Source organism: Cebus imitator, unplaced genomic scaffold, assembly GCF_001604975.1.
Source record: "Cebus imitator isolate Cc_AM_T3 unplaced genomic scaffold, Cebus_imitator-1.0 Scaffold45, whole genome shotgun sequence".
Lineage (NCBI taxonomy): Eukaryota > Metazoa > Chordata > Mammalia > Primates > Cebidae > Cebus > Cebus imitator.
Genome location: NW_016107360.1, coordinates 6213974 through 6228631, shown reverse-complemented (window position 1 = coordinate 6228631; position 14658 = coordinate 6213974). Strand labels below are relative to the sequence as shown.

Here is a 14658-nt window from a genome sequence, read left to right as displayed (position 1 = left end):
GCTTCCAAGGAGAAGTTTTAAATAGATGTTCATGTCATGTGTTATGATCCCTGGCCTTTTCCTATTAATGAGCAGTACATATAAAAACAAGTATTTCACATCTGTAATCCCAGCACTTTGGGAGGCTGAGGTGGGTGGATCATGAGGTCGAAAGATTGAGACCATCCTGGTCAACATGGTGAAACCCCGTCTCTACTAAAAATATAAAAATTAGCTGGGTGTTGTGGCACATGCCTGTAATCCCACCTATTCGGGAGGCTGAGACAAGACAATCACTTGAACCCAGGGGGCAGAGGTTGCAGGGAGCCCAGGTGGCGCCACTGCATTCTAGCCTGGAGATAGAGCCAGACTCTGTGTCAAAAAATAAAAATAAGATAAAAAATAAACAAACCAATAAAACAAATAAGTCTTTCATTGTGTAATGCCTTGTTCCTGTTTATCACATACATTCTAAAACACCCATACCTGTATATTCTTATAGAGCCCAGAGGAATCTCTGAATACCAAAAGTATTGCAAGAGAAGTCATAGCTTATCATTAACTGCAGGTGTATATAAAGTGCCTTCTTTGGCACACACAGAATAGGTAAGATATACACCTTTCCTTAACATTTGGATAGAAAAAGCCATAAAGCAAACTAGCTGATAAAAGGACAAGCTGCTTATTTTATCTAGGAATACAGTCTGGAAGGGTTTCCTTTTTCTTATCATGAACACTTTTATTTAAACAAAGTCTTTCATAGAAATTCATGTAAAAAAGAAAAAAAAGGAAGCTGGTCTCACTGAAGGTTTGGGCAGGAAACCTGGAGCTCTCTTTACTTATTCACTACTGTCATTTTCTGAATTTCAATTGACAAATAATAATTATATAAATGTATGTGGTACAGTGTGATGCTTTGATACATGTTTATATTGTAGAATGGTTCAATTAAGCTAATTCATATATCCATCAACTCACGTACTTGTTTTTGTGATGAGATTTAAAATGTACTCCTTTAGCAATTTAAAAATACACGTTATTAACTACACACAATGGGAAAAAAATGAAAATTCGGTTATTTGTGACAACATGGATGAACCAGTCACTGTTTTATAAGGAGACTTTGAAAAATTCCCAGCTCTACTCAGATCTGGACTCACAACCCTGATCTCAAGGAATCTTCGTGGTAGTGCCTGGAATTTTCTTTACAGACCCAAGAAGGTAAGAAAATGTCTCATGAGTGTTTTTCAGCTGACCACTGTGGTGGAGCTTAATGTGCATCCCCCGCCCCACTCTGCAAAGCAACACACTGGGACCTAGGGGAAGGCGGTCACATGCCCGAGTTTCCTGTGGAATGCAAGGTCTCTTCATGCTACCAAGGGCTTCCAAAAAAGGTGTCTATATTTTGCTTGAGCAGAAGTAAAATACATAATGTACGGAGGCATCTGCCTTTGGTTCTGGGATCCTTTTTCAAATAACTGATCTCCTTACCTGAAAAGCCATCTGGGACAGGAAGGTGAGCTTGTCCTTCTCAAACAGCGCCTGGCTGGTGTAGAGGAAGACGGCGTGGGTGACACTCTCCATCAGGGTACAGATGCGTCCCTGCATATCTTCCACCTTGTCAGCCTGCTCAATGGCTCTGTGGAACAGCATGTTAAAAGCCTGGAAAATTTAATGTGACCATTAAAAAGTGACAATTGGTGCCTGGATGTCTAGCTAGCACTGGATACACAGGGCAACAGTTTAATGTTTATCTACAGGGAGTGCAAATGAGGCAAAATTTTTAGGAGGATTATAGTTTCTGGCACATGGCACGTGCTCATTAAATGTTTGCTGTCATTATTGTTATTATTAATATGATTCCATGAAATTCATTCACATCTCCTTCCAAGCAACTGAATTGCATCATTTTCTCTCCTTCTGCCCATGTACTTAAAACAAGTTTTTAATATTTAATTGTGATAAGATACACATAAAAGTTACCATCTTAACAATTTTAAGTGTACATATATTCAGTACAGTAGTGTTAAGTATATTCACATTCTTGTGCAACCAATCTCCAGAATTGTGTTTTTCATAAACATGAATTATACTGTTTAACTCAGACTCAAGGCCATATGTTTTCAGGGGAGTGGGTTTTACTTGCAGTAGACTTTCTTCACGTAAGACTATAAAAATATAACACAACGTGAAGAGCCCAATTTAAAAATTACACATAGCAGTCCATATTAACACAAATAGCACCCAAAGAAAAACAAGAAAAGCTAAATCCAGTGTCACTAGAACTCCACAGCTTTCTCATTTTGTAAAACTGAAGCTCTGTACCCATTAAACAACTGTGTATTCTCCCTTCCCCCAGTCCCTGGCAACCACCTTTATTCTGCTGTTTCCATGAGTTTGACTATTAGAGGTACCTCATGGATATGGTTTGGCTGTGTCCCCACCCAAATATCATCTTGAATTATAGCTCCCATAATTCCCATGTGTTGTGGGCGGAGGGGACCCAGTAGGATATAACTGAATCATTGAGGTGGTTTCTCCCATACTATTCTGGTGGTAGTGAATAAATCTCTTGGGATGTGATGGTTTTATAAGGGGAAACCCCTTTCACTTGGCTCTCTTTCTGTCTTGCCTGCTGCCATGTAAGAAGTGCCTTTCACCTTCTGCCATGATTGTGAGGTCTCACAAGGAACTGTGAGTCCATTAAGACTCTTTTTCTTTATAAATCACCCAGTCTTTTGGGTATGTCTTTATCAGCAGTGTGAAAACAGACTAATATACTCATATAAGCAGAGTCACAGTCTTTCTGTGATTGGCTCATTTGAGTTAGGGTAGTATCTTCAAGGCTCATTCATGTTGTAGCATGTATGAGAAATTGCTTCATTTTTAAGGCAAAAGAATATCTAATTGCATGCATATACAACATTTGATTAATCTATTCATCCACTTATGGACATTTGGGTTGCTTCTACCTTTGGCTATTGTAAATAATGCTGCAATAAATTCGGATGTTTGGAAATCTCCTAGGGACCCTCTTTTGATTCTTTTCGATATATAGCTAGAAGTGGAATTGCTTTATCACATGGTAATTCTAATTTTAATTTTTCTGAGAAATTGCTACACTGTTTTCCATAGCGGCTGTACCATTTTGCATCCCCACCGTCAGATTCCAATTCTCCATGTCATCACCAACACTTTTTATTTTTCTTTGATAGAAGCCATTCTAATGTGTGTGTGAGGTGATATCTCATTGTGGTTTTGATTTGCATCTCTCTAATAATTAGCAATGTTGAATGTTTTTTCATATATTTGTTGACTTTTTTTTTTTTTTTTTGAGACAAAGTTGCATTCTGTCATCAAGCCTGGAGTGCAGTGAAGTGATCACGGCTCACTGCAGCCTCAACCTCCTGGTCCTAAGCAATCCTCCCATCTCAGTCTCTTGAGTAGCTAGAGCCACAGGCATGTGCCATCACACGTGGCTAATTTTTAATTTTTTTTTTTTTTTGGTAGAGATAGGGTTTCTCTGTGTTGTCCGAGTTTGCTGACCATTTTTATAAGATTTTTAGAGAAATGTCCACTTATGTCCTTATCCTATTTTAAAATCTGGTTATGTGCTGGGTTTTTTGTTTGTTTGTTTTTGTTTTGTTCCCATGTACTTTTGGGATGCCCTTGGTCATCTGTTATTCCTTTAAAGACCGCTCTTGATATTTATTACTGTAGTTCATGCCTTGATGATAATGGTGTCATATGGATTGTTTTATCTCTATCTATAAATTTGAAAAATATATCTATATTTTTCCATCTAGGGGATGGTACCCAGGTTTAAACACAAAGTCATTTATAGGCTGGGCGTGGTTGCTCATGCACTTTGAGAGACAGAGGCTGAGGCAAGTGGGTCACCTGAGGTTAGGAGTTTGAGATCAGCCTAGCCAACATGGCAAAACTCTGTCTCTACTAAAAATATAGAAATTAGCTGGGCATGGTAGTGGGCGCCTCTAGTCCCAGTTACTCCAGAAGCTGAGACAGGAGAATCGCTTTAACCTGGGAGGTGCAGATTGCAGTGAGCCGAGATTGCGCCACTACATTCCAGTCTGGGCAACAGAGAGACTTTGTCTCAAAAAACAAAACAAAACAAAATGAAAAAACAAAATCATTTATGTTTCATATATACCATATACACATAGCCTGAAGTTAATTCTAAATAATATTTGAAATAATTTTGTGCACGAAGTGCATGAGATCAGGTATGGAATTTTCCACTTGTGGCATCATGTCAGCATTCAAAAACTTTCAGATTTTGGAGCATTTTTGTTTTTGGATTAGGATGCTCAATCTGTATTAATCTGATATTTACACTTTTTAATCAGTTTTTCATTTACATACAATAAAATGTGCCTATTATATGTACAGTTTGATGAGTCATGATAGATACATTCCAATAATAACTGTAGCAATCAAGATACAGAACCTTTCTACTTACATCACCACAAGAAGTTGTCATGTGCCTATGTACAGCTAATTCCCACCACCATCCCTAGCCCCAAATACTGATCTACCTCTGTCACCGTTGATATAATTTTTCCTTTTCTATAATTTCACATAAATAGCATCGTAAGGTATATACTCCTCAGTATCCAGCTGCTTCTTTTCAACATAATGTTTTGGTGACATATCCATGTTGTTGTATCAGCAATTCATACCTGTATGTTTTGAGTAACAGCCTACTGCGAGAACATGAAACATCTGCATAACTATTAATGTGTCAGTCCTCTGGATTGTTTTCAGACTTTGGCTATTATGAATAAAGTGTCTATAAACATTTGTTAACAAGCTTTTTGCAGGCATTCATTTTTATTTCTCTCAGGTAAACGCCTGGAATAAAAGTGTGAGATCATACTGTAACTGTGCATTTATCTTTATAAGATATTGCCCAACTGTTTTCCAAAATGCTTTATTGCATTCCCTCCAGCAATGTGAGAGAGCTGCAGTACAATATCTGTGCTACACTTGGTATTAACAGTCTACTAAAATTCTTCTAAAAATTTACCCCTTCTATGGGACATAGAATAAGACCTTATTCTGCTTTTATTTTGCATTTTTCTGATGACTGATGGGCATTTTTAATGTGCTTGTGGATACTATATATATGTTATTATATGATACGTCTGTTCAACTCTTTTTACTGAGTTTTACAAGTTCTTCGTGTATGCTGATACAAATTTTTTGTTTTATATATATGTATTGGGAATACTGTCTTTGCTTATCTATGGCCTACCTTTTCATCTTCACATCTTTTGAAAACCATAAACTTTTAAGCTTGATAAGGTTCAATTTACTACTTTTTTGTTTTCTATTGTGTCCTAAGAAACTTTTGCCTAACCCAAAGCCCAAAGCTTTTCTCTTATTTTTTCCTAGAAGATATATAGCTTAATCAATTCATTTTGAATTAATGTTTTATATAGTATGATATAATAGTTGAGGTTTATTTTATGCCATGTGGATATCCAATTGCCCTAGCACCATTTGTTGTAAAAACTATGCTTTCCTCATTGAATTGTCTTGGCACCACTACTGAAAATCAATCGACCATGCATTTGTGGGTGTACTTCCAGATTCTCTATTCTGTTCCTTCAACGATCTATGCATTTTTCTTCAGGACAATACCACAACATCTTGATTAGTGTAGGTATAACTCTTAAAATCAGAAATTTTAAGTCTTCCAACATTGTTTTTTTCTTTTTCAAAATTGCTTAGCTATTTTAAGTCCTTTGAATTTCCACACAGATTTTTAGAATAAGCTTGCCAATTTCTACCAAAAGAAAATACACCTATGTCTTCTGGTGTTTTGATTGGGACTGAATTGAATCTATAGATCAGTCTGGAGAGAATGGACATCTTAACAACATTGACTATTCCAATTAATAAACATGGTGTATCTCTTTATTCACTTAGGCCTTTAATTTTTCTCAACAATGTTTTGTCATTTTTAGTATACAAAAGTTGCATACATTTTATTAAAATTATTCCTAAAAAGTTTCATGGCTTTGGAAGCCACTATAAATAGTGGTAAGACACTTATTTTATTTTCCACTTGTTTCTCATGTATATAAATACAAGGGACTTTGTATATTAAATTTATATCCTGCAACCTTGCTAGAAATTTACTTCTTAGTCCTAGCAGGTTTTTGGTGAGTTTCTTAGGATTTTCTATATACATAATTGGGTCATCTGTGAAAAAAGAAAGTTTTTCTTTTTCTTTTAAATGTCTTACCTTTTATTGTCTTATTGTACTGACTATAACTTCCAGTGCAGTGTTGAATAGATGTGCTGGGAGAAAGTTATCTTTGTTTTGTTCCTGATTTTAGGGAAAAGCATCCAACTTTCAACATTAAGTATAATGCTAGGTGTAGATTTTTTCTAGATATATTTTATCATGTTGAGAAGTTACCATCTATTTATTAGTTGAGAGTTGGGGTTTTTTAAAAACTCATTTGTTGAAATTGTTCAAGTTCTTTGCATCAACTGAAACAATCATAGGAGCTTTTTTCTTTTATTCTGTTAACTGATTAATTATACTTCGTGATTTTTATTTTTTATTATTTTATTTATTTTTATTTTTTTTGAGATGAAGTCTCACTCTGTCACCAGGCTAGAGTGTGGTGGCATGAACTCGGTTTACTGCAACCTCTGCCTCCTGAGTTCAAGCTATTTTCCTCCCTCAGCCTCCCGAGTAGCTGGGACTGCAGGCACACACCACCTCACCCAGCTAGTTTTTGTATTTTAAGCAGAGACAAGGTTTTACCATGTTGGCCAGGAGGGTCTAGATCTCTTGACCTCATGATCCACCCACCTTGGTCTCCCAAAGTGCTGGAATTACAGGCGTGAGCCACTGCACTCGGTCATACTTCATGATTTTTGAAAGTTAAGCCAATTTGATTCTTGGCATACATTCTACTTGGTCATAATATGTTGTGCGTTTTATATGTGGTTGGATTCAACTTGCTAATATTTTCTGGAGGAGTTTTCCACAATGTTTACAGGGGAAATACCCAATATTTTTCTTTTATTGTAAAGCTTAGTGTAGTTTTGGCATTTGGGTAATACTGAGCTGACACTGCTGATTTAGTTTTATTCTTCTCCTCATACGCAATTACTTTCCAACTCCAATCACACTATGCTTGTTAAAAGTTTTGCATACTAGTTCATACTATTAGGAAACCTGCTAGTTATGCGTGACCCTCTCCTCTCTGCCACTGCCCATTTCCTCTTCATCATAACCAGTCCATCCCCAAGAGCCAATGATCCCAGCTCCAAATCATATCTCAAGTCTGTTCACATCTCTCTGAGTCTTTTGTCATCCTATCAGTTATCAACTTTAAATCTTCCAATGGCTTCTCATTGCATACAGAATGTAATCCCCAAATCCCACAGTGGTCTGCAAAGCTCTGTGTGATCAAGTCCTTTCCACCTCTCTAGATTCATTTCTTACTACCTTTCCCCTTCTCATTGCCCTCCATCCACAGAGATTCACTCACTACCTGGAATCCCTGAATTCTTTCATCTCACACATTCCTGTTTTCTCCAAATGCTCTTTACATACCTAAGCTCAACTTATCCTTCAGAAATAAATGTTACTTCCTCTGGAAGGCCTTCTCTGACCCCCATTAAAGCAGCCTCTCCATCCCTATCATTCTTTCTTATGGTATTTTCTGCTTTTATAAACAGATGTATGTTCATAAAGGTGGAACTATATCTATGTATACATACATATCTATATGTATCTACATATACATATAGCTCCACCCATTTTTTTCTCCCAAAACTATACACTCAAGTGACAAGCATCTGAAATGATGAATGACCACAATAAGCAATTGTCTATAAACTGATGAACAGAGGTACAGAATGAATGAGCACAGCCCAGCAGGCAGTAGATGATAAAACGTATAGAGCATGGGCTTTGGAAAGAGTCGCAGGTTGAAATGCTGGCTCTTAAAATAACAAATACAAATTCTTGGGCAATTTATTTGAAATCTAAAAATGTCATCTTTTTTTTTTAAGGGGGATGAAATTATATACTTTATTGAGATTAACAGGGATAAAGAATGAGCCAAAGTATAAAACGCCTTGCATGTAATAGTGACTTAATATTTTTTCTCATTATTTTTCTTTCTTTAGCAAAGAAATATGAGTGTTTTCTTTCCGAGACACATTTTCACAAAGACAAAATAGGAGTCTCAAGAAAAATTCCCTTAAATTTAAAAGTCTGCTTAGGAGCAATACACCAATATAATATGATGCCATATCCATAGTTTAATTACTTCAAAGTCTTACTGAAAATTATATACAAAAATTCCTGAGAATGAGGATTTTGCTTTTGTTATTTTGTTAACCAGATCCACATGACTCCTTACCGGGTACTGTGATTGCTTAAAATACATTCCAGCCGTGCGTGGTGGTTCACACCTATACTCTCAGCACTTTGGGAGGCCGAGGCGGGTGGATCACTTGAGGCTAGGAGTTCAAGACAAGCCTGGGCAATGTGGCAAAACTCTGTCTCTACTGAAAACACAAAAATTAGCCAGGCATGGTGGCACACTCCTGTAGTCCCATCCCAGCTGTTTGGGTGACTAAGGCATGAGACTTGCTTGAACCTGGGAGGCAGAGGTTGCAATGAGCTGAGATCATGTCACTGCACTCCAACCTGGGCTACTGAGTGAGACTGTGTCTCAAGAATAATAATTATAATTATTAATAAAATAAATTCCAAATTTCCAGAAACAAATTGAACTCCTAGTTTTCCGTATTTCTTAGCTACTTCAGCATTACCTTCAAAGAGAATTGGTAGATGGGGTTGATTTTTTGGAGGTCATTAATAACAAAATAAAGAAGAGATGCTCTTGCTGCCACTGGTCTGTAACATTCTCGGGCCTCGTTGATTTTTCTTTCGTTTTCTTTGGCCTCAATCACCTACGGCAGGATCAAACAAAAAAAGTAACTTATTTACTCTTCATATTCTCTACACATACCCAAGGAATGGAAGGACGTACCCGAAATGAAAAGTTATGAGTATTAAGATAGGTAACATGCATGTGCCCACGTGCTCAAGCTTTTCTACATTCATATTTTAAAATATTGTTTTTCATAAGCTGAGTTTCAGGGAGAATGGACTTAACTCCAGCGGTTTTAGAGGCCACAGATTAAACAAGCCTAGTTGTTTTTGGGTCTACAGAATTTGTTTCTGAGTAATGTCACCTTCCTGCCTCCCGTCTCTCTTTCAAGGCTTAATAACCCAGCTATATCACCTCCCTGGGATGGCTCTTAAAAGTCTGCTGGGTCAATGCGATGCCAATAACTTTATTAGGCTACGAGGTATACAAAAGCAGTCAAGGTCAGTAATACATCCAGTAACTATGCTGACTAAAAAGCCTTTATATGAAGACTCTCATGCCTAATTCTAACTTTGCACCAGATCATCCATATGTCCACAAATTTCCTTTTAGTTTATGTATTAGCCTCTGGGTATATTCAGAGATAATTAAAAAATTAAAAACACCACCACCATCAACCAACATATTCAGTTTTACCCAAAGCTCAAATACCTATTTCTTTTATCTAGGACGACTGCTGGTCCTACAGGATACAGTATTTTCCCCAACCTTCTCTATAGACTTGACTCATAATATTTGTGTATAAAAGGAAATAAAATGTAGGGCAGAGAAGAAAGTCACTACATGGTGATGTATTAAGAAGATAGGAAGACACATTTTAAGAGACAATTAGAAGTTAACTTCAAAGCTAAGTTAATTTACTTAATTGCTCTTATCTTTGCCATCTCAGGAGCCACCTAGAATTCACTTACTTGAAAAGACAGAGTAATTTGGGATTCCATTTCCTTGTTTAATTTAAGACAAATATACAGGATGTGTAGTAACATAGCTTCTCCTGGGTAATTAATAACTACTTACTAATAAGGATATTCCAGAAAGCAAACAAGGGTCTAATTCTCACTGCAACAATGGAATTTTAAGGGTTAATGGTCATTCGTGAAAGTCCCAAGTGCGTATCACACATAAGGCATATTGGGACCCATGTTGGACATTAGCAGGAAGGCTATTCAATGAAAATTTCTACTGCCGATTAGGAAATGTCATTTTTCCTGGGGTGAATAGCGCATTTGAGTGCAGCAGGAGACCATCCTTTGTTTAGTATCCTGCCATGGCAGGCATATAAACAAAACTTCTAAGAATTTCTCAGAAATGTCCAACAGCCTGGAGAACCTGCAGAGAAACTGTAGGATGTCAGTTTGGTAGAGATGGTTGCTAAGGCTTTTCAGATTTTCAGCCATAGAAGCCAGCAGGCCTCAATTTTCTTCGCATTTGGTTGCCCAGGAAAAATAATAGCCAGACAGCGTCCAATATGAATGAGATCTGTATGGAATTAGAAGAAGCACACATTCAACCATCTCCATCTCCATTTAGAATCCCACACAGTCCAATTGCAGCTTATTAAATCACCTGAATTCCACACGCTGGTCCTCTTCAAGGAATTAACAAGTCTGATTACACTGCCACCCCATGTATCTCATTCAAACAGAGCATTAGAACCTGCCAGGCCTCCTCAGCCCTTCCTACCTTGTGCTCTATCTCTGCCGCGGTGGCCTTTGTCGCCTCCAATCTCTCTACCAGTTTGGTGTCATCCAGAAAGCTTCCCTCTGCCGCAGAAAGACGCAAAAGGAGGTCGTCTTCCAGATACTTGAGCTCAATCTTAAAATCATTTTGGTGCTTTGTCAATACCAACTAATACAAACCAAGAAAAGTGTGAGAAATTGTGGTTAAGTACACGCTTTTTTGTTTGTTTGTTTTGAGAGGGAGTCTTTGCTGCCCGGGCTGGAGTGCAGTGACACGATCATGGCTCACTGCAACCTCTGCTTCCCAGGTTCAAGAAAATCTCCTGCCTCAGCCTCCCAAATAGCTGGGATTACAGGCACCTGCCACCACACCCAGATAATTTTTTTTGTATTTTAGTAGAGATGGGGTTTCACTATGTTGGTCAAGCTGGTCTCTAACTCCTGACCTCAAATGATTCACCTACCTGGGCCTCCCAAAGTGCTGGGGTTAAAGGCGTGAGCCACCAAACCTGGCCAAGTACATGTTTTTAAAGCACAGTTTCCTTAATCACAAATTTCATGGAATCAGTATATAACAAAACACCCTTAACATTTAAATCACACCAATCATAACTTCTGGAAATTCTTTAAAAAACTTCACAAGGTATGTTAATGTCTGGTTGCCCTCCAGGGCACAGAGTATAAATCCTTACAGTGATTTAACATCATGAACCATAGGAAAAATCTGTTTAAGAAAACATCAGAAACTGCTGGTTTCTGCTCAGATATATAAAGGCTTAAAAGTTTCGTTTCCATTCTCACAATAGGAAAAAAGCTCATCATCAATTCTTCTTACATATATCAGAGAGCTGAGATCACAGGGAAAATTACCATTGTAAAAATAGGCAAATACAGAGAATCACAACTTCTCAGAAACACTGACACAGTAATTGACTAATTGCTGAAGGTAGAGCTTGAATTAAAAATTCAGGGGGGCATGGTCACAGTGGCTTATGACTGTAATCACAGCACTTTGGGAGGCCAAGGCGGGTGGATCATCTGAAGTTGGAAGTTCAACAACTAGCCAGGTCAAAATGGTGAAACCCTAACTCTACTAAAAATACAAAACAATTAGCCAGGTGTGGTGGTGGGCACCTGTAATCCCAGCTACCTCGGGAGGCCAAGGCAGGAGAATTGCTTGAACCCAGGAGGCGGAGGTTGCAGTGAGCTGAGATCGCACCATTGCACTCCAGCCTGGGCAACAAGAGCAAAACTCTACCTCAAAGAAAAAAATTTCAGGGGGCCCCGTCTTTGAAGTCTCTCTACACTTCTTTGCGTTTTACCTCCAGGAAACCCTATCAGGTTCTTACAGTGAAAGTCAGATAAAATCTACTCCTGCTCTGGGCTGAGGATGGGAAAAGTAACCTTTCTGACATAAGCTCAGAGCGAAAGTAACCATTTTAAATATGTCCAGAGCTTTCTGTTCTCCTTAACAAAAGCCTGCCCACAATGGAAACTACTTGGCCAGGGCCCAATATGATCTGGATGTATTAGTCTGTTCTCAAGTTGCTATAAAGGACTTCCTTAGACTGGGTAATTTATAAAGCAAAGAGGTTAATTGATTCGTAGTTCCACATAGCTGAAGAGGCCTCAGGAAACTTACAATCATGTTAAAAGGGGAAGCAAACATGTCCTTCTTAACTTGGTGCCAGAAGAGAGAATTTGCCAGCACAGGGGGAAAAGCCCCTTATAAAACCATCTGATCTCATGAGAACTCACTATCACAAGAACAGCATGGAAGAAACCGGCCCCATGATTCAGCTACATCCCAGTGGGTCCCTGCCACATGTCAGGATTATGGGAACTGCAATTCAATATGAGATTTGGGTGGGATCATAGCCAAACCATACCAGTGGGGAAGGGCAGACTTCCTGTATTATAAAAAAGGCTAAGTAACTCTTCTGCAGGTCACATCCCAGTGATTCAGGCCTCCTGAAAAACCCTGAGATTTAATTATAAAAGAATGCTTCCCCTTCATTATACCTTACCAACACATTGACAGACTGCACTATAATATCAGTGAATTATAACTGAGAGATTTGCAAAGCACAGATTTTATTTAAAAAAGAATTTTTAGGCCGGGCGCGGTGGCTCAAGCCTGTAATCCCAGCACTGTGGGAGGCCAAGGCGGGTGGATCACGAGGTCAAGAGATCGAGGCCATCCTGGTCAACATGGTGAAACCCCGTCTCTACTAAAAATACAAAAAATTAGCTGGGCATGGTGGCGCATGCCTGTAATCCCAGCAACTCAGGAGGCTGGGGCAGGAGAATTGCCTGAACCCGGGAGGCGGAGGTTGCGGTGAGCCAAGATCGCGCCATTGCACTCCAGCCTGGGTAACAAGAGCGAAACTCTGTCTCAAAAAAAAAATAAAAATAAAAATAATAATAATAATAGGAAAACCTAAAGACAACAAGGGAGACAAAAACAAGGGCATGAGATTAAATTGAAGTCTATGACACGAGCAGCTACAATGAGCACTATTTCCTTTTGTGACAATTATCTAATACATCACGTCTGGCTTTCAACAAATAAGTATAAAGTATGCTAAAAGGCAAAAAAAAAAAAAAAGGAAAAAACAGAAGAGACAAAGCAAACCTCAGAACAAGACTCAGATGTGGCAGAGATTTTGGAATTATCCGACTGGGAGTTAAAAATAACTGCTTAATGTGCTAAGGGCTTTTCTGGAAAAGTGAATTGTAAGGCTGGCTGCCTTGCAGAGGGTTAAACAGACACATCCATCTCTCCTGCCTCTGATAACTATGTCATTACCCAAGCTCTTTATCTGGCCTTGCCGCACGGCTTCCCCGCACCCGCCTCCACATACCAGACCCAAGCCCACATTTAGCACTAAATTATGCATTCAACCCCCAGCCCGTTGTTGATAAACCCTGCAGGAAAATTTTTTAAAGAAGCCCCATCAGACCCTGCCAGGTAGCAGTCTGCTCTGTATGCCCCCGGAAGGCCTGCTTACCTAAGGTCCCGCCCACCTACCCATGACCACTAGCTCCAAGTATTTTCTGCTTCTTAATAGCCAATAAGATTGCCTTCACTTTGTTTCCCCAACAGTCAATCAAGGCCCACTTACTCAAGGTCCTGCCCACCTACCCATGACCACCAGCTCCAGGTACTTCCTGCTTCTTAATAGCCAATATGATTGCCTTCACTTTGTTTCCCCAACAGCCAATCAAGGCCCACTTACCCAAAGTCCTGCCTGCCTACCAATGGCAACTAGTTCCAGGCATTTCCTGCTTCCTGACAGCCAATAAAATTGCCTTTGCTTTGTTTCCCCAATAGTCAATCAATCGCCTTCCCTTCCCATAAAACCCCATGACCTAAACAGCCAGGCGTGACTTCTTTGGCCCCTCCCTGGACCACAGAACCTCACCCGGGAGCTGAATAAATTAGCTTCTCATTTTCTTATACTTGCCTCAGTTTCCTCATTTTACTACAGCAATAAATCTTACATGAACAACATGCAAGACCACATGGGCAATGTAAGTAGAGACACAGAAAAAGAATAAAAAGAAAATGCTAGAAATAAAAAATGTAATAAAAATGAAGAAAGCTTTTTGATGAGCTCATAAGTAGATTAGACACAGTGACAAGAATCAGTATGCTTAGACATATGTCAGTAGATACTTGAAAAGAAAAAAAAGAATAAAAATTAAAAAGGAAAGAATGTTCAAAAACTGTGAGATGCTTACAGGAAGAAGGAGGAAAAAAAATGAGCAGAAGAAAGATTGGAAATAATGGTAGCTAAAAATTCTTCAAAATTAATGAAAGATTCCAAACCACAGATCCAGGACACCCATTGCACATTAAGCAGAATCAATGCCAAACATCAAGTCCTAGGCATTTCATATTCAAACTGCATAATGTCAAAAACAAAAAATAGTGAAAGAATCCACAGGAAATAAATTACCTATGAAGGAACAAGGATAAGAATTCCATAGAACTTCTCTCAGGAAACTATGCAAAAAGGAGAGCTGAGTAAAATATTTAAAATTTT

The 14658-nt window shown here is 38.6% G+C and overlaps 1 protein-coding gene across 1 annotated transcript in view; it reads right to left on the bottom strand.

Annotated features, from left to right (window-relative positions):
- DNAH11 (dynein axonemal heavy chain 11) overlaps window positions 1-14658 on the bottom strand; it is a 403839-nt gene that overhangs the window by 38242 nt on the left and 350939 nt on the right. Inside the window, exons 67-69 of the mRNA XM_017526963.2 lie at window positions 10614-10778; window positions 8809-8949; window positions 1471-1641 (exon numbers count right to left, since the gene is read on the bottom strand). Coding sequence (XP_017382452.1) covers window positions 1471-1641; window positions 8809-8949; window positions 10614-10778 — 477 coding nt within the window. The remainder of the gene's footprint in view (window positions 1-1470; window positions 1642-8808; window positions 8950-10613; window positions 10779-14658) is intronic.